At 51.2% G+C, this 20,750-nt stretch overlaps 1 protein-coding gene across 1 annotated transcript in view; it reads right to left on the bottom strand.

Annotated features, from left to right (window-relative positions):
* The window catches only part of PPP1R16B (protein phosphatase 1 regulatory subunit 16B), a 96,953-nt gene that overhangs the window by 17,726 nt on the left and 58,477 nt on the right, over positions 1–20,750 (bottom strand). Inside the window, exons 3-5 of the mRNA XM_029916246.1 lie at positions 6,300–6,370; positions 2,546–2,691; positions 417–520 (exon numbers count right to left, since the gene is read on the bottom strand). Coding sequence (XP_029772106.1) covers positions 417–520; positions 2,546–2,691; positions 6,300–6,370 — 321 coding nt within the window. The remainder of the gene's footprint in view (positions 1–416; positions 521–2,545; positions 2,692–6,299; positions 6,371–20,750) is intronic.

Here is a 20,750-nt window from a genome sequence, read left to right as displayed (position 1 = left end):
ACATTTGTTTCCTCTCTGAAGCTCCTTTGTGAGCTGAGGACAGCCCACATCTTGTTTACCCCGGGCCCCTGGCAGCCAGCGTGGTGCCTGGCATGGAGCAGGCACCCGCGAATGTTCTTGACTCTTGATTGTTTTTCCAAATGGGAATATATCTTTATTGTGAGTGTTTACTGAATCGATGTGTCACAGCTGACGAAGAGGAGACGGGCTGGCTGAGGCCGCCCACGTGTGTGTGGGAGACAGGGCGAGGACAATGCCTCCCCCTGCACAGCACGTTTCCCAGGGGCCTTTTGTGGCCTCATCTTGCTAAGCGCCTGGATCACAGTAACGGCGAGGACCCGTCCCACTTCCTGGGCACCAACAGCCCGCTAACTCGTCCAGCGGTGCCCACGTCACGAGTGCTGCCCCGCCCTTACCCTGGTACGCCATGCACGTCTCGATGACGTCCAGGGTGGGTTCGTCCTCACAGAGGTCATAGGGCATGTTCCCATCTGAGTTGACAGCGAGTAAGTCGGCCCCACTGCAGAGAAAGGGAGAACGTGAGGGCTGGGGGCTGGGGAGTGGCTAGGGTTGGTCTGGCTGCCTTCCCCGCCAGCCCCTCACCCACAGCCCCACTGTGAGGCCCAGCACCTCACTGGGGCACCCCAGCCAGGATAGCAGCTTCAGGATATCCCCAGGGGGGGACCTTCTGATGGGAACCCCCAGGAAAGCTGTCCCAAGCAGACCACCCACAGTTTCCTGCGCTGTTGGGCCCACAGGCAGGCACTCGAGGACAGATGTCAAAGTCCTTCTTGGTGACAATAATACAAATAACACTAGTGGCGCCACTTATCACGCATCTGCTTAGAGCCAGGCTTGATCCAAGCCCTATACACACACCGTCTTCGTGACTCTCCATGCCAGTCCTTTTGAGCTGTTATTGTGACCCATCTCACTCAAGGGGAAGCGAAGACTCAGATAAGTGCAGTCACTTGTCCAAGGTCACCCAGCAAGGACGTGGGAGGGTCAAGGTTCAAACCCCGGCTCTATTTCAGTCCTTGTCCACCGGCTCTTCCCAACCTCCTCCAAGTCCCAGCCCCAAAGGCTGACAGGACGGGGGCAGGACAGAGCCTTGGGACTCTCTGGAAGAATCTGATTTTTGACCCAGGGGTCCCCATGTGGGGTCCTGGGCTGCCTTGCAAAATTACCTGGGAATCGCTGAAATACACTGCAGCTTCCTAGGCTCTGATCCAGACCTCCTGAAACAGTCTCTGGGGGTGGGGCTTTGGATTATGTAATCTGAATCCACACCCCACATGACTCTGTGCTGGGGACCCACTGTTCTCGGCTGGCACTCCCCTTTCCCTCTGGGCACCATCACTGATCAGGCTGTGGCCACTCGATGCTCCTGGCTGACTGAGTACAGCCAGGTTCTCATCAGAGGCACGGCACAGGCCACAGTCAGTGCTCAGACCTCTCGGAGCTCCTGTGTGCCCTTGGGCAAGCTAACCCACTTCTCTGAGCTGGAGCAGCAGTTCTATCACCTCCATCGCCCCCGAAGCCACCTGATGGGCTCCTGCTCCTTTGCCGAGCCTCCTGCAAAAGGTCACCTGCTCTCGGCCACTCTTCCCAACTCCCTGCACTCAGATGCTCTCCGAGGCCTCCCAGGACCCGCTCTGTCCCAGTCCCAGCACTGCAAGCACCGGTTTTCCTGCCTGGTTCCTTAGGACTCCTGCACCCCAGTGCCCAGTGTCCAGCTCAAGTGCCTGCCAACTGTCAGATGAATTCAGTCAAATATACCTGAAATTGAATGTTGTCTTTTCTGTGTGTCTACAGACTGGAAAGCATCTGAGCTGACTGGAAAGCATCCCAGGGTAGAAACGGACCATCACAACAACATATATAGAAACGGCTATATTCCTAGGAAAAACACTGCCACGTGGTACCCCCCCAAGGCAGGTTCTGTTCCGAAGAAAAGCATGTAAAGAACATTTGAGGGGCAGGGCCAAGGAAGGATGCTTTTTTTTTTTTAATAGCAAAAGAAAGCAAAAATGGCAACGAGACTCAAGGAGAGTAGAGGAGATGAATATAAATAAACTCATGGACCCACAGAGACGGAGAAAAAGAGGTTTAGAAAAAGAGAAGGCTGCCCAGATACAAAGCCAAACCAAGACCCTACAGGAAATGAAAACTACAGACCCATAGCCCTTATGAACACAGATACAAAAATCCTCAACAAAATACTAGCAAACCCCACTAGGCAGCAGAGTGAAAGGATTACACACCAAGACTGGTTGGGGTAGGGAGAGACAGAATGAAGAGAGACAAGTGGTCAAGGAACACAGAGGTGGAGGCAGGAAGGTAACTGGGGGCCAGAGGAAGAGAGAGAGAAACAGACACAGAGGTGAGGGAGAGCGTGGGCAGAAAGAGAGACACTGCGAGACGCAGAGAAAGTGATGCCATAGGAAAAGGACAGAGAGGAGGGGGTGGAAGGCAGAAACCAAACAAACAGAAAACCACCAGAGGCAGAAGGGAGGCTGTCCCTGGGGAAGAGGGGGTCACGTACTACTGAACGAGGATTTTCACCAGGTTGATGTGGCCGCAGGTGGCCGCGGCATGCAGGGGTGTCCACAGCTCGTTGTCCTTGGCATTCACGTTGGCACCATGGGAAAGGAGCAGCTTAACAATTTCCTCAAAGTTGTCGATGCAGCACTGCAGGGGGTGAGAGGGGACACGGTCAGCTTCAGCAGGACCCAGGCCTCTGGGGGGTGCACACCAGGTTCCCCTTGAGGGGCCACGGTAAGGACAGTGCAGCCGAACTGTCTGAGTTTGAATCGAGCTGCATGACTCACACACGGTGTGACCTTGGGCAAGCCACAAGCCTCTCTGAGCCTCAGTTTCTCCACGGGGAAGTTAATAACACTCAAGATAAAAATATAAATGAATTATAAAAGATACAAGGGGCAGTGAGAAAATACTTGGCAAGTGGTGGAAATGAAACAAAATTTTGAAGGAGTCTTCAAAATCTTACTCTTTTTTAGGCCTCGAGTAACCAAGCCTCCCCCCGACGAACTCTCTTTCACATCAGAGCTCTGGGGACCCTGACAGAGTCCCTGAAAGGACACAGCCATGTGTGCACTCTGGCCTGTCCACATTTAGGTCAGTCCTGGGGAGAGGGAAGGCTGGGGAACCCGTAGCCCCCCAGGGAGACAAAGAGCCCTGGCAGCCACCGGAGTCCCCAAACTCCAGGGACAGAGAGTGAATGATTCCAAGGGGACAGTGGGGCCTCAAGCCAGGGCCATGAGCAGACAGAGGCAAGGACAGAGGAGGAAGAAGACAGGGAGTCACTTATAGATCGGGATGGAGAAGCCAGCAGGGGACAAAGCAGGCATCTGTGCCCATCCAGGTAAAGGCTTGGTCCCCGTGCAATGGGAGACGTCGCAGAGTTACACTCAGAGAAGCAACACAATCAGACTTGTTTTTCTTCTCATCTTCCTCTGGGTGCATGTGGAGAACAGACTGTGTGTGCATACTTTTTGAGGAAGAGAGGGACAGTGAGAAGCTATGTTGAAATCATCCAGTTAAGAGATGATGGGTCCTATAGGACTATCTGTGGGCACGGGGAGAAGTGACTGGATGCCAGAAGAAGGATCAGGGGCACTTTGGGGAGCCCATGGACCTAGTTGGGGGTGGGTATAAGAACAGGGTGGTATCATGGCCCCCCACCCCATCCCCAGCAGAGCCAGGGTTCAGTGCCAGAAGGACATGTGGGAAGGAGCAACCGTTCGCACAGATAATGCCAAAGATCCAGGTTCTCTTTCCAGCTGGTCTAGGGTTGGCTGGGTCAGAGGGCATCTCTCAAGACAGGTGGGGCACAGGTGGGACCCCAGAAGGGGTGTGCCTCGGGTGGTTGAGAGGACCATGCAGTGTCATGGCACGGCCAGCAGAGGGCGCCAAAGGCACTGGAGGGAGGCCCCCTGCAGGTCCCTTGTCACTGGGAAATGGGTCTGGGGAGTTCCTGTCTGCAAGAGGAGATCAGCCCCTGCTGTCAGGGGACAGCAGGGCCAAAGAACCCACCCTTAGGGCTTCAGCGGATGGTGTAGCAGAGGAGATCGGGTTGAAAGGGGCGGGGGGGGGGGGGGCTGTGCACCCAGAACTGCAGCCTTATGAACGGGATGCCCAGGGACTGGACCAGCCTGCACCTTGAAGCCTCAGCCAGAGCAAGGGTGGGGTTTGGGGTGCATGTTGGGGGGGATAGGTGGTGAGGTGAGCAGGCCTCCTCCCCTACATTCTCCAAGGTGGGAAATGACACCTGCATTTGGATGACTCCTCCCGCCCCCTCACTTCCTACATCCAGTCTCTCATGGGATGTGGATGCCATCTAAATCACTTCCCCCAGCCCTGTTGCCCTGGTGCAGCTTCGTCATTGCTCCCTGCCTCCCCGTCGCCCCCCTTTCCACACCCTCAAGCCAGAGAGCTCCTCGTCAATCCATCAGTCCCAGTTTACAAGCCCTGAAGGTTCCCTGTTGCCAAGGGGAGAAAAGCCATACTCCTCTGCCAGGCATGCGAAGGCGCTTCCGGCATTTTCTGGAGGGAGCGGCAGTGACAACAGTAATGACAGCCCAGCAATGGCGGTAACAGCCTGTCACGTTATCAAATTACCACGGCTAGTGCTTTTTGAGGTGCTACTAGGGTCACCTCGCTAACTGCTGGCCACGAATTGCCTCATTCAATGCTCAGAACAATATTCCAAGTCCCCACATCCCGTGCCTAGCATCCTGCACAGGACATCCCCCATCCTAGAAAATTCTACCAGACAGCGCTGGCCCTGAGGCTCGCTTTCCTGAGCCATAAAATGGGGATAATATTTCAAAGGGCTGTTGCAAGAATCAACCCACACTTCACATAAGTGGCTCTGCACAGAAGCAAACAAGGTGACAAATTTCAATAATGACAATGCCTTCTAATATTTGTGCAGTGTCAGGAGATGCTTGAAGGGCTGTTAGATGTATTTGTTTAATCCTCATGACAACTCAGTGAGGTGGGTACTTATTATTCTACAGAGGAGGAAAGTGAAGCACAGAGAGCCTCAGTAACTTGCCCAAGGTCACACAGCTAGAATTGGTGGATGCATGAAGTCCTGTGGACAGGAAGAGAAGCTAAAAGGACAGATGGGAAGCCCCCGGGCTGATGGCTGGGGGTGGGGCTTGCTCCTGGGGCTCATGGATAAGACAGGGGCCAATGTCTATCCATCCCATCCTGCTCTTGTGAGGACATGAAGATCTCCCCAGCTCGGGGTTCAGGCAGCCTGGGCTCCCACCTGCCAGGTTGCATTCAAGTCCACCTGCTCAGAAACCTGGGCCAGGGCACTGGGAGGCTTCCGCGAGTTCAAGTCAACATGCACACATCGAGCACCTATTGTATGCCAGCATGGGGAAAGATGGTAGGACATACTAAGGGGCAAGAGACACAGGCTCTGTCCTCACGAGGCTGAGTCTGGATAGGGGGAGGCCAACATCAAATGGCTAAAATGGCTACCAGAGCAGGTGCTCAGAAGGAAGGGACACTGTGTAACAGCACAGCTCTCAGACTCTTGCTGCAGACTGGGGCTCACCGGGGCGCATCCCCACATGCCGTGAAATGTGGTGGGGAGGAGCCAGTGTGTGCAAGGAACAGAAAAGCCATGTGGCTGGAGCCTGGAGAGGCGGGAGGCATGGAGCCCCGCTCAGGGGCCAGGCCTCGAGGCACATGGTGGGAGGACAGCAGAGCAACTGAATGCCAGGACCAGCTCGGAGGCCCTCGCAGCAGCCAGCTGGGGGATGACAGCCGGAACAGCCCCTCTCAGGCCAAGGCTGGGGGCGGGCATGGCCCATCGCACTGCCCTGGAAAGGAAGTGTGCTATGGCAGCACCCGGCTCACGGCCACAGACCATGGCTGTGTGACCCTAGGCGGGTCACGTGGCCTCTCTGTCAATCACCCTTCCCACCAGGGTGGATGGATGCCTTGGTGGGTTTCGTAAACTTCAACCTCAGACCAAACTTGCCTTGTGTGTTGAGCCCTCTTGCTGGGCAGAGGGGTGCGGCGGACAAAGGCTCTCTGTGCGGGAGGCTGTGTGTGTGCCGCACGCACACGTGCACAGGGCTCGAGGGCGTGTTTGTAACAGACACGCGCAGCTCCCAAGAAGACAAGGGCCCCTCAGATGAGACAGCTCCCCTTCCTCCCCGCCTCCCTTGAGGGTTCTGAGCAGGAAAAGGCCAGGAGGCAGTGGAACTTTCCAGGTGGGGTGCAGGGATGCCAGGTCCCCAGCGGGCCCGTCTTACCTGGTGCAGGGCTGTGAGTCCATCTTCGTTGCACAGATCAGGGCTGACCTTATTCTTCAGGAAGTAGCGCACTGCAAGAGAGGGCACGCGAGTGAGCAGGTGTGCCAGGGGCCCAGGTGACACCCACTTGTCCCTAGGTCCCGATGCCAACGTCCTGTTTATTCTTTACAGCCGGCGCAGGAGATGAGTGTAAATGCTCCCCGCCCACCCCCGCGACAGGTGAGGAGACTGCTGTGGGGAAGTGGGGCGATCTGGGAAGGGTGGGGAGAAGGCGGCCACTTCCACAGGGCGGGTACCGGGTCAGCACCCCCGGGGGGTGGGGGCGGGGGGGAAAGATGAGGTCACAGGCGCAGTGGGGACGGGCACGGCCCCTCAGCTCCATCCTCATCAGGCCCGGTTGCTAGAACCACAGGTCTGTGGCCTCTGTGGCCGAGTGTGAACTGACGTCCCCATGAAGGGCAGTGTCAGGCTCCCGCCCAGCCTCCTGGCAAGTGGTGACGTCTCCAGCAGAGCAGGGGTGAGGATGGGCAGGGGTCTGGGGGGATAGGGCCTCATTCTCCGGAGGCCCCTGTCCACTCTGGAACCACCAGCCACATCTGGCTATTGCAGCTTTTTAGACTTACATTCATAAGGATTCACAAGTCACGTCATTGGTCACTCTGGCCACACTTCAAGTGCTCAAAAGCCACACATGGCTACCATATTAGAAAGTGCAAAAATAGAACATTTCCATCTTCACAGAAAGTTCTATTGGACAGCGCCACGTTGGGGCATTATAAATGGAAATGAGCCCCATTGCCGACTGTTAAGAGCCTTCCGTGGCTCCCCAGTGCTCTGGGAGCGAAGTCCAAACCCTTCCTAAGGCGTACCATGTCTGTGTGCTGGAAGCCCTCCTGCTGGCCTCCATCTTGCACACTCCAGGGGGCACCGCTCACACTGCCATCTGTAAGATGGGCACCCCTTGGAGCAGTGCACAACCTGCTCAGCAGTACATAGTGCTCCTACCTACCTACCTTGCCAGTCTCATTTCTTAAACTCCAAACACCTTCCACAATGGTCTTTCATCAGTTACAGAATCACCTTGCATCCTCTGGTCTCTGAGCTGTCGCATAGTCTGTTCCCACCGCCTGGAAGACTCAATCATCCATCCATGCGTCCCTTCACTCATCCACTCATCCACCATCCATCCATAAAGTTTCACTCATACATCCACCCCTCACACACACACACACATACACAAACACAAACACACACACACACACACACACACACACACACGTGCATGCCTCACTCCTCAATCTTCAGGTCTCAGCTCAAACTCCCCAGACGAGGGCACTCCCCCTGTGATGTACACCCACAGCTCCTCTGCATCTAGTTTATAACCTTTCACAACCATAATGACATAACTATCTGGGTCATTCGGGCCTTTGGTCCGTCTGCCTAAGTGACCTGGCACTTACTGCTCTTTCCCTAAGGCCTGGCACACGGTGAGTCCTCAGCCACTCTTTCTGGACCCTGACCTAATCGGCAGCCCCCTAGCTCAGCCCAACGACACAGCCTGTCCAGCTCTGAGCAAATCAGACCACCCTGCGGTCATGACCCCCATGGTTTGCATCTGTCATATGCAGTGCTGCCCACAGGTGCCTCCCGGGATGACCTGCTAGCTAGTGTCAGCCTCAGGGCCCGGTAAGAGTGACAGCAAGGCCACTGATCACCGAGGCCCAACCTGCCGGTCCCTGGGCCAGTGGAGATGCCCACAGGTCTGGCAGGTGGCCTCTGCAAAAGTAGAAGCAGCCATTGTGTCCCTGGACAGGCTGGATTCTGGGAAGGTTCTGCTCACATGAGGCAAGGGTTCAAATCCCCTGGGGAGTGGGGAGGAGGGGAGACCAGGCTTCCACTCCTGGAGCCAGAAAGTAAACACCAGCTGCCATAAGCACCATCTGTGTGCACTAATTATTGGGGTGTTCTCTGCGCTGCACGGGAACCCAAGGTGAGGTACTCCCATGGCCGGCAGTTATTTTCAGCCCAAGAGGTACAAAGAATCACCCCCATCTGTACGGAGCCCTTGGCAGGCATGAGCCAAGGTGCCCTTGGAAGTGTGCTCTGCTCCAGCCAGGAGCCTAGCTCCGGACACAGTCACTGGAGCAAAGAGCCCACTGTGTGCATCCAGGGCACGGCAGGGCCTCCTTGCTTCCGGCTCAGCAAGAATAAGCATTCCTAATCCACAGCATCTTCTTCCGGAGCCTTTCCTAGGCCTCCGGGTCTGTCCAGAACCACCTCCTTTCATGGGTTCCTGTCTGTAACTATTCCCCTTGCAGAGAATAGGAGACAGACAGTCATAGTCCCAGGACACCAAGCAGAGGAAATGAGACCCTCCGACTCCGAAGCCCTGACTGTTGACCGTGGCCCCCTCCACTCGGCCCTGGAGGCCTCATGCAGACAGCTGGCGTTGGCAGGAGGGTGACAGGTGCGTGATGGCAGCGGGCTCTGTTTCTGCAAGCATCGGAGGCCCCTGGGTCCCAGGCCAGGCCTCCTCTTCAGCCTCCGGGACCTACACACAGGACGGAAGAAACACTGCAGTTCTGGGGTCACGGTCAGGTCTTTCAGGACCGTGTTAAATGTGAATTTGCACCTCTCACTTCCTATCCAAACCCTCTCGTGGCTCCCCGTTGCTCTTAGAATAAGTTCGAAATCCTTTTGTGGCCTTCACTGGGGTGGGCAGATTATGGCACACGGGCCAAATCTGGCAGGCACCCTGTTTTCTGTAGATTAGGTTGTTTGTTGAACAATAAATATTTCATTTATTTACATACCGCCTGTGACTGCCCTCACCCTGTAACAGCACAGCCGAGTAGGAGAACAGAGACTGTATGGCCCACACAGTCTAAAATATTTACTATCTGGCCCTTTACAGGAAGGGCTTACATATGCTTGTCTTCAAGGTTCTGCATAGTGGGGTCCCGCCTACGGGGCTGCCACCTCGCACAATTCCAGCGGTTCGTTCCTCCCATCACCGTCTATGGGAATGGCTTCCTCGGGAGTTGTGCAGGGTACAGCTTGCTCAGCTGCACCCAGCAGTCCTGTCTCCCTACCTCTCCAGGCTCATCTCTTGCTCTCTAAGCACCCTGCACTGTGGAGGAAGTGGGGGCACATGGAGGAAGCGGGGGGACGTCGACTATGGCTGGGGACACAAACACGGGAGGGACATGCTCTCCCCTTAGCCAGGGGTGTCCACACTTAGGTCAGCTCCCCGCTCCCGAGCTTGGCCATCAGTTTGTCAAAGTGGGCCACCTGTTCTTGCACATTTGTTTGGCTGGGGTTTTAAAAGCAAATTATCTGTCCTGTCTGTGCCTTGGTGTCCTCGTCTGTAAGATGGAGATCACAACAGTGGCCCCTTTGCTGTGAGGATTAAGTAAAAAACTACCTGAAAGCTACTGCTGCCATTTGGGTTTTTTTTTATAGTTGTCAAGTTGGTTTCCATACAACACCCAGTGTTCATCCCCACAAGTGCCCTCCTCAATGCCCATCACCCATATCCCCTCTCTCCCACCCCCATTGGCCCTCAGTTTGTTCTCAGTATTTAAGAGTCTTATGGTTTGCCTCCCTCCCTCTCCTTAACTATTTTTTCCCCTTCCCCTCCCTATGGTCTTCTGCTAAGTTTCTCCTGTTCCACATAGGATTGAAAACATATGGTATCTGTCCTTCTCTGCCTGACTTATTTCACTTAGCACAACACCCTCGAGGTCCATCCACGTTGCTATAAATGGCCAGATTTCATTCTTTCTCATTGCCATGTAGTATTCCACTGAATAGATAAACCTCATCTTCTTGATCCATTTGTCAGTTGGTGAACATTTAGGCTCTTTCCATGATTTGGCTATTGTAGAAAGTGCTGCTATGAACATTGGGGTGCATGTGCCCCTATGTATCAGCACTTCTGTATCCCTTGGGTAAATCCCCAGCAGTGCTATTGCTGGGTCATAGGGGAGTTCTATGTTTAATTTTTTGAGGAACCTCCGCACTGTTTTCCAGAGTGGCTGCACCAGATTACATTCCCACCAACAGTGTAGGAAGGTGCCCGTTTCTCCACATCCTCACCAGCATCCATAGTCTCCTGATTTGTTCATTTTAGCCACTCTGACTGGCGTGAGGTGGTATCTCCGTGTACCGCCATTTATTTTTAAAATACAAATAAAAAACGACCACTAAGTCCCACCTGGTCCCGTCAGGTGCTGGGCACTGGGGACGTAACTGTCACATCTTGCATTTCTCAAAAGCTCTGGGCCTGGCTGTAAAAGCCAGAAGCATCTCTCTTGAGGGAGCTCCAAGCATCTGCTGTTTCAGGGGCCACAGTGAGGTGGTCCCCACTGCCCCCTCCATGCAAGCAAGGTCCCAACTGAGACAGCAAGGAGGTGGCGCCCACCCTCCTCTCCTGTATTCCTGCTCCTGGCACCAACCCTGCCGCTCCACCCACATCTCCCTGGCAATCTGGCTGGAATCCGGGCCAAGCAGGGCCATCTGCTCCCCTCCGTCTCCAGCTGTAGTGAGTGGGGCCGAACCGACCCGTCTCAGCAGGAAGCTGGTGGCGGCTGCTTCTGCAGGGAGAAATCACTGCTAATAAGCTTGTGACCCCTCTCCCCCACAGAGCGGCCCGCCTGACCTCCGGCTGGTCAGCGACGTGCCACCACAGGTGTGGTACTGGCTCCCAGCCCGGGATGGAAGGACAGGTGTCTGCCCACTGGTGGCAGACCTTGGGCAAGCCATGCTGGCGAGGGGCAGGGCGGGGGGCCCTCTGGGGCTGAGCTGCTGCCACCTGGCCATGTGACTTGCACATTCATGTGTGTGGGGTACCCACTCACAGGCCATCCGCCTCTCCCATCTCACCTCCTGTCCCACCGAGCGCCCAGCAGTGAGGCCACATCCTCCCACTGCCCCCGAAGCACCGCATGTGCCGTCTCTGCCCCTCCACAAGTCCCCTCAGCGACTGATTCAGTCACACTGGCTTCTTTCATTTCCCAGATCAAAATAAAACAAAACAAAAACAGAGCTCCTCTGGGCTTTTACACATGCAGTTTCCTGTGCCTGGAGCCCTCCTTCTTCTCACTCTTGGGCTAGCAAACTCTTCTCCAAACTTCAGATTCCAGCTGAAATGGTCACCTCCTCTGAGAGGCCTTCCCTGATCACCCCAGTCTCGGTCAAGTTGCCTGAGGTACCCACTCCCATAGTACCTTGCATTTCTGCATTTCAGCTCCACAGGAGTACCTATCCCCATCTGTAAATACAGGCAGATTAGTTCATCTACATTAATTATATAATTCTTTGTTTCGTTTTGGGGGCAGGGCTCCACAAGGGAGCTTGGCTGCTAGCAGGGCCTCCAGAAATTATTGTAGCAAAAGCACCAGAAATCTACTCCATCCGCAAAGTGTCTGACTTCTGCTCAGGTCATGATCTCACGGTTCGTGAGTTCGAGTCCCGCGTCAGGCTCTGTGCTGACAGCTCAGAGCCTGGAACCTGCTTGGGATTCCTTGTGTGTGTGTCTCTCTCTCTGCTCCTCCCCTGCTCATGCTCTCTCTGTTTCACAATACTGAATAAAATTTAAAAGAGAGAGAGAGAGAGAGCAGGGGAGGGGCAGAGAGAGAGGGAGACAATCCCAAACAGGCTCCACGCTGTTAGCCCAGAGCCCGATGAGAGGCCCAATCTCACGGACCATGAGATCATGACCTGAGCCAAAATCAAGAATCAGACCCTCAACCAACAGAGCCACCTACGCGCACCCCAATAAAGTATTAACTGTCATCGCCATGCTGTGAATTAGATGCCATGTAACTACAACTTTGTGCCCTTTGACCAATATCTCAAAAAAAAATAAAAGGTAACTAAAGAGATTGGTATGCGAATTAGCTGGACTATATTAATCATTTCTCTATATACCAACATCCTGTTGTACACCTTACACATATTCCATTTTTATTTAAATGCAAGAATTTTAAAAGCGAATCTATTGTGTGAACAAACAAAGAAAAGGGAGGGGGCTTAGGGGCCCCTCAAAGCTGCTTACCCCTGGGACCTCAGGACCCTGGGGACATGCGTGCAGCCCTACAGACACACCACAGGGCGTGCGACTCAGGAGCTGAAAAGCCACAGTGTAGACTGTATACAGAAACGAAGCAGCAGATATCCGTCCCCGGGCCCCCAGGGCAATACAGCCAGACCTGGCAGCTGACTGGAAGAGTCCTTGAGCCCACCCCCAGCCTGGGCACAGGGCCCCTGTCAGCGCCCCCCTACCCAGGATTCCAGCCCTCACTCCCTCCACCTGATGCCTTCAGGTGCTCCCTGTGCATCGCAGCACTAACTGTGCTGGGCACTGTGTTAAGCACTTTGTCTATCAATCCATTAGTCTCCTGATCCAGTATGAGGATTAATGACCCGCTGTTATCACCTGCCTGCTATTATTGTCCCCAGTGCACAGATGAAAAAACTGAAGCTCAGTCTTGAGCGAGTGAAATGGCTTGCCCGAGGGCACATGTCTGGGAATGGCAAAGTAGGATTTCTAACCTCGGCTGGGTACCTCCAAAATGGAACACTTCACCACTTGGCTAAAATCATGCCCAGGAAGGAACGTGGACAGCAGAAGGAGGCGTAGGGTGAATGCAGGAGAGAGCCGCCAAGAGGACAGGAAGCTAGGAGGGTCGGGAGCATCACTGATCGGTCAGTGCTCAGTGCTTGTTAATAAAGACAGTGATCCCTCATAGCCATCACAGCAACCCTCTTAGTGCAGTTTGCAGATGAGGACGTGGTGGCACAGAGGGTAACACTTAGCCTGAGGTCCTGTGACCGATGAGTGGCAGCTCTGGGGCAGACATAGAAGCCTGAGCTCCAATGCATCCTCTGTCCATCTCCCTGCCGCACTTCCATCCTAGGCAGACCCTCCCCCCACCCAGCGCCAGGCACGCAGTAGACCCTCTACCAGCTGCGATGCCCACCCACTGGGCCGCTCCCCTTCCACAGCCTCCCGGGGTCTAGCACCTGCAGCCTGGTCACACCAGCTCCTCCGCCTGCCCTCTCGCTCTCCTCACCCTGCCAAGGGTGCCATCAGGGTGGCAGGGCACCCAGCCTGCTGCTCAGACAATGCCAGGGGGACCAGAGTTCTCAGAACGGTTGTCCTGGGCCCTCAATGCACTGTGCCTCCAAAATCATTCCACCGAGCGACTGCAACCTCTCCACCCACCACTGCCCATCCCTGGAGCAGAAACAGCCAGAAATAGCTGCTCCTAGGGAGGCCCAGCCATCCCGAGGCTGGGGGTAGAGGTTCGGTGAGGTCTAATGGTGGCTTCTGCAGGGACTGGGGCGGGGATGCTGGGCGATGACTCAGCCGTGGTGGAGGGTGGGCAAGGCAGACGCGGGCTTCCCTCAAAGTCACAGCCCCAAGTGCAGGCCCCGGAGCCAGGCCTTGCTCTACCCCAGGGAGCCTCTCTCCAGGGCCCATCGGGGAAGGAAAAAGGGCAGACAATAACAGGGTTGGCAAGGAAGAAGGGACTCCAGAACCCTCGTACGCTGCTGGTGGGAATGTGAAATGGAGCAGAAAACCTGGCAGTGGCTCAAAAAGTGAATACAGAGTCACCAAGTGACCAGTGATTCTGATCCTGTGTATAGACCCAAGAGGAATAAACACAAACTCCCACACAAAAATGTATACACAAAGGTTTATTAGGAGCTGTATTTATAACGGCCCTAAAGTGAGGACACTCAGCTGTCCAGCAACAGATGAATAAATAAGTAAAATGGGGTTTGCCTGTAGTGGAATATTATGCAGCTATAAAAAAGAATGAAATGCTGACACATGCCACAACATGAACAAACCTCGAGAACATCACGTGAAGTGAAGGAAGCCAAGTGCAAAAGGTAACGTATTGTATGATTCCATTTGTATGGAATTTTCAGAATCGGCAAACCACAGAAAGTAGATCAGTGGCTGCCAGGGGCTGAGGGGAAGAGGCTTTGGGGTGTGACAGGCTAATGGTGCAGGGTTTCATTTGGGGTGATGAAAATTTCTGGAATTAGACAGTGGTAATGGTTGTACAGCCTTATGAATATGCTAACGACCACAAATTGTACCTTTGATGTTTATTTATTTACTTTGTTGGGGGACAGCATGAGCAGAGGAGAAGAGAGAGGGAGAGAGAAAGAGAATCCCAAGTTATCACCACAGAGTCAGACATGAGGCTTGATCTCATGAACAACAAGATCATGACCTGAGCTGAAATCAAGAGTCAGATGCCTAACCGACTGAGCCACCCAGGCATCCCTTGCACTTTAAACAATTAACTTTTGTGGTATGGGAGTGATATTTCAATTAAAAAAAAACAGGGAGGTGCCTGGGTGGCTCAGTCAGTTAAGCATATGACTTCGGCTCAGGTCATGATCACACAGTTCATGGGTTCAAGCCCCACATCAGGCTCTGTGCTGACTGCTAGCTGAGAGTCTGGAGCCTGCTTCGGATTCTGTGTCTCCCTCTCTCTCTCTGCCCCTCCCCCGCTGATGCCGTCTCTCTCTGTCTCAAAAATAAATAAACATTTAAAAAAAGTTAAAAATGAAAATAGAGGAAGGGGCTCCAAAGTGAGCATCCTGCTGAAAGCGTCCCTGCCAGCCTGGGGGCTGCATGAGGTCAGGACAGTATCTATGTCATCCATACTGTATCCAGGGGGCCTAGGACAGTACCTGGTGAGCAACAGGTGTTCGATTCTTACTTAAAATAGGCAAAGGAAGAAGGAGGCTGTTGGCCACTCGATTCGTTCAGGCCCCTGCACGATCTGGCCTCTGCCCACTCTGTCGACATCTTCCCTCCTAACCACCCGGACCCTTCCAGGACCACCGCGCCCCACCCTCTCTCTCGACTCTGTGGCCTTCTCATGGACTATCCCTCTGCCTTTCTCAGCCTTCAATTCACAGTAATTCTTAACCAGGTGTCTGGTTAAATGTCTCAGCTTAAAGATCACTTCCTCTGTGAGGCTGACACCGAGGCTGGGTGAGGGACCCTTCTCATGCACTTTGTTCCCTCTCCAAAATACGCAACATGATGATGTATTTGTGCATGGATCTGTCTGTGTCCTTGCTACACTAGGAGGTGGACAGGTAGGAGACTAGGAACCATACACTTTTCAGCTACTAGGACAAGGTTTGGGGTGCCAGGCAATATCTGACGACTACAGTTGTACACAGAGCCTGCTTGGTCTCTATCCAAGCCTCAGAACTGGCCAAGAGCATCCTCTCTAGGGCTATTCTATGCTTCTTCCTCTGGACAGAAATGCTCCCAGGCCACAGACATTTAATCTCAGAATCTTCATCCCTTGACTTATATGAAGAAGCTAAGTTTCTCTCTTAGCATCTCCAATACCTTCAAAACTATGAAAACAAGATGGACAAGGGCATGTTGGCAGGTAGCTATGATATTTTCTTTTCCGGAACACCCATGCCCAAGACACGTGGTCATGGTGAACAGAAGTTGTTGACAAGGACTCACATCAGCTACTCAAAAGCCTCTGCACGCGTGTAACTTCTATCTAGTATTAGATGTGTTCAGGAAAAGGGACTGAGGTCCTTTAGAAGGCCAACACTATGTAGACAAATCCCATCTGTCTTCTTCTCTGGACTATCCAGCACCTGGAGTAAGAGTTCAACTAATATTTGTTGAGAGAATGAACAAATAAAACATTTATTCTAAGAAAATAAAACTAAAGACACCAGGATAATAAATATCCCACCATCTGACCGCAAGACTTACTATAAAGCTACAGTAATCAAGACAGCATGGTATTGGTGAAGGAAGAGACAAACAGATCAATGGAACAGAATAAAGGGCACCGAAATAGACCCACATAAACAGAGTCAACATTCATCCATTGGTGGTGGGAATGCAAAATGGTACAGCAACTTTTGATGGCCTCTTACAGAACTAAACATACTCTTACCACATAATCCAGGAGTCACCCTCCCTAGTATCTATTCAAAGAAGTTTAAAACTATGTCTGTAAAAGCCTGCACACAAATGTTTATAACTGCTTTATTCATAAACAGCAACACTTGGAAGTAACCACGATGTCCTTCAGCAGGCAAATGGGCAAACCATGGTACATCCAGACAATGGACTACTTATCCAGCACTGAAAAGAAATGTGTTATCAGGTCATGAAAAGACATGGAAGAACCTTAAGTGAAAGAAGCCAATGTGAAAAGGCTGCACACTGTATGATTCCAACGATATGATGTTCTAGAAAAGACAAGACTATGGAACAGTGAAAAAAAAAAACAGTGGTTCCCAGGACTTGGGTAGGTAGGAGGGAATGAAGAAGCAGGACACAGGGGATTTTAGAACACTGAAAACACTCTGTATGATACCGTAACGATGGATATACATCATTATACATTTGTCCAAACCCACAGAATGTACAACACCATGAGTGAACCCTAATGTAAACTGGAGTCTTTGTATGATCATGATATGCCAATGTAGGTTCACCGATGGTAACCAGAGTAGCACCCTGGTGGGGGGTGCTGATGATGGAGTAGACAACACATGTGTGTTGCCAGGGGGTGCATGGGAAATCTCTGTAGGTACTCTCATTTTTGCTGTTTGCCTACAGCTGTTCTCAAAAAATCAAGTCTAAATAAATAAACAAACAGAAAGAAACCAGGGAAACCGTGATACAAAATAAGCTGCAGTCAATGCTCATGAAAAATGCATAGTCTTTCTGAAATGTGGGGGTGGGAGAGGAATAACTTCCTAATGTAGCGGCAGATATTTGTACTAGATTTCCTCAATGGGAGGAAGAACTGCATTTAACTCATCTAATAAGAGAAGATGTGGGTCTGTAAGGTTTCTCTACCAAAACTGCAGAGACTGTACCTATTTACTTTTTTTAATGTTGATTTATTTTTTATTTCTTTTGAGAGAGAGAGCGCAAGCAGGGATGGGGCAGAGAGAAAGATGGGGCAGAGAATCCCAAGCAGGCTCCTCAGCTTAAAGCACAGAGCCCAGTGCAGGGCTCGAACTCACAAAGCCATGAGATCATGACCTGAGCTGAAATCAGGAGTTGGATGCATAACCGACTGAGCCACCCAGGCGCCCCTGTGCCTATTTACATTTGAGACTCAAGGTGAGGGTACTGCCAGTCCAAAAATATGACCCTGGAACTTCCCCCATTCCATTCATGAACACACTGGACTCCAACTGTGCCTGGTCCCTGTTCTTCACTAATTCTGCTTCCAGAATTTTCCCAGTACCTCGCCCAGCAGCTTCTCTGGGGAGCCATGAAAGGGATCTCCCCTCTGCCCTGCAGTCTTGGCTGCCTGGGAACTCTCCAAGGTACCTACTCTTTTTCCCCAACTGCCCTCTCTCCCCAAACGCCCGGCGCTCCTCTTCAGCATTTCCTCCTGTTGCTTCCCCAACTCCGTCACTCTCTCACATCTCTTCCCTGTCTACTTATCTTTCCTCAAGTTTCTTAATGTTTGATTTATTTTTGATACAGAGAGAGACAGAGCGTGAGAGGGGGAGGGGCAGAGAGAGAAGGAGACACAGAACCGGAAGCAGGCTCCAGGCTCTGAGCTAGCCGTCAGCACAGAGCCTGACGCGGGGCTCGAACCCACGAACGTGAGAGCTGACCTGCGCCAAAGTCAGAGGCTTAACCAACTGAGCCACCCAGGTGCCCCACTTTCCTCAATTTAAAAAAAAACTGTAATTATTTCATATCTCCAGGCAAGTAACAGATAAAAATATTCCTAGCTCTACAGTCAGGAGCTGCATATACATAAACACTAAAACAGCTTCACAGCCATCATAATAATATCCAATGTTTACTGAATATTTTCCAAGCATGAAGCACTATGCCCAGATGCTTCATGTCTCATCCCATTAACCATGACAACAGTCCTATAACTTAGGTGCTATGATCAACTCATTCCCCAGGAAACTTCCACGATTTGCTCAAGCTCACTTAGCTAATAAGTGTTGAGAACCAATACTAGTGTGGTTGATGCCAGGCACAGCTGGTGTTTTAGGCATAATTGGTGACAGGAGGTCCTCACCCAGATAGAACTAAGAATAAAACCATCCCTCTCAATATTTAGTAAGAGAAAACAAGTTGCCTACGAGGGGGGAAATTCCTCTAGCCCCCACCTGTCCACTTTGAACCTTCTGTCTGTTTTCCCTGGTTCCATGCTACTGTCCCATAACTACATCCTACCCACCCCCCGTCTGCCTGCCTGGCTCTCAATTTTCTCCTAAAGATGCTGTGTCTTGCTTCTCTCCCTCAGTGCTGTGTCACAGAGGACAGCAGCAAATCCCACTCTGGGCTTGCACCTATCTGGCTGAGAAAATTAAACAAGATTTTTGAAGATTTTTAAAGTAACCACCAGAGAAACTGAAACCAGGATTTTGTTTTCAATACCAATGGGAAAGATAAAAGAAAACATAATATTCATTAAAGTCACAGAATAAAAGAACATAGAAACATAAATGTCACAAGGCCTAAGGCAAGATGACTGAAAACCAACTATCTACTACAATAAATGAAATAAATCATCTAGCCCCCCCCATAAAGCAGTAAAGATTTAGTTGTCAGAAAGAAAAAAAAAAACCAACACATTCAATTCTGTGTTGCTTACAAGAGATACATCCCAACAAAATAACAGAGCGTAAAAATAAAGGAATGCCCAAAAATAAACCAGCCAAATGCAAACACAAAGAAAGTGGGGGTGGCAACATTACTATGATGCAGAATGGATCTTTTTAATTTTTTAGTTTATTTATTTTTCTTGAAAGCGAGAGAGAGAGCAGGGGAGGGGAGGGGCAGAGAGACAGAGAGAAAGAAAATCCCAAGCAGGCTTTACAGTGTCAGGGCAGAGCCCTATGCGAGGCTTGAACTCACGAGCGGTAAGATCATGGACCTGAGTTGGTCCATAAAACCAAGAGTTGGTTGCTTAACCAGCTGAGCCACCCATGCACCCCTTAGGTTGATTTTTTAAAAAGATATTTCAAAATGAAATCATAAACAGAAAGCAAATCAGTGGCTGCCTGGGGGCAGTCGTGGTGTGGGGAGAACGAAGTAATTATCAGTGAAGAAACCCCGTGAATCACATAATCCACAAAGCAAAATCCAGTGAAACAAAAACTGTCCACATATAAATCAAAAATATGTTTTTTTTGAGGAATCTATAGCACATACACACGCTAAAGATAAGAGGAGGGGTGGGGGGAAAAGATTTATAGACAAAGACGTTCACAGCAGCACTGTTTATATACATTGTTTATAATCGAGAATTACAGGAAGCAACCCCAACGTCTAAACAATTGGAGACTGATTAGGTAAATTATGGAACATTCAAAGGATGGAATATTCTATAGCTTCTACCTCTGAGGAATTTTTAATGATGTAGGAAATTGCTTGATACATAGTGTAGAATGGAAAACAAGCGACCAAAACTGTACATTCAATGCAATCTCAATTAGAAAGGAAAAATGCACTGCACACAGACACACGCTGCTCATTGGAAAAACAAATGTGAACTGTGGTTATCAGTGATTTTTAGTTTATGGTGGCCAGAATTTTCCAAGCATTTAAAACTACATATGCACTGCTTTCATAACCAGAGTTTTCTTTAAAAAAGTTTTTTTTAATGTTTATTTTTGAGACAGAGACACAGCATGAATGGGGGAGGAGCAGAAGGGGGACACAGAATCCAAAGCAGGCTCCAGGCTCTGAGCTGTTAGTACAGAGCCCGACTCGAGGCTCGAAGCCACGAACCGTGAGATCATGACCTGAGCCAAAGTCAGACTCAGCTAACTGAGCCACCCAGGTGTCCCAGTAACCAGAATTTTCTAATTTCACAAAAGAACAAAATGATACATTCCACACACAATGATAGCCGAGCAGTGAAGAACTACATTTCTGCGAAATTTCTAGGGCAGAAATGAGGTCTCATGCTGGCTGACCCCTTGAATCAAATGCTGAAGCTGAAATTCCTCTGTTGGGTGTGATGGTAAGTAGAAACAATAATAATAATAACCCCTGTGTCTGTATTGTGCAGGGGTCAGCCTGCTATGGTCCAATGGCTAACATCGTGCAATTCTGAACTGCTTCCAACTTAAGAATGATTACTACATATTTTTTTGGCAGTTGGGGAAGAAAATCAAAGAATAATCATATTTCATGACACATGAAAATTTTAGGAAAGCCAAAAATCAGCGTCCATAAGTGAAGTTTATCCGGAACGCAAGCTTGTTGGTTTAGGTATTGCTTCTGGCTGCCTCCTCTGTCCCAGCAGAGGCTGGATGGCCCACATGGCTGACAGCATTTCGTATCTGGCCCTTTGCAGAAAAAGTTTGCTGGCTGGTCCCTGGTGCAGTGCTGTTTAGCTAACAAAGCATGTTGAAAACCACAGTCATTTTCCTCCCACA

This window comes from Suricata suricatta, chromosome 12 (assembly GCF_006229205.1).
Source record: "Suricata suricatta isolate VVHF042 chromosome 12, meerkat_22Aug2017_6uvM2_HiC, whole genome shotgun sequence".
NCBI classification, from domain to species: domain Eukaryota; kingdom Metazoa; phylum Chordata; class Mammalia; order Carnivora; family Herpestidae; genus Suricata; species Suricata suricatta.
The sequence above is the reverse complement of the archived record's forward strand: the minus strand, read 5'-3'. Positions and strand labels throughout refer to the sequence as shown.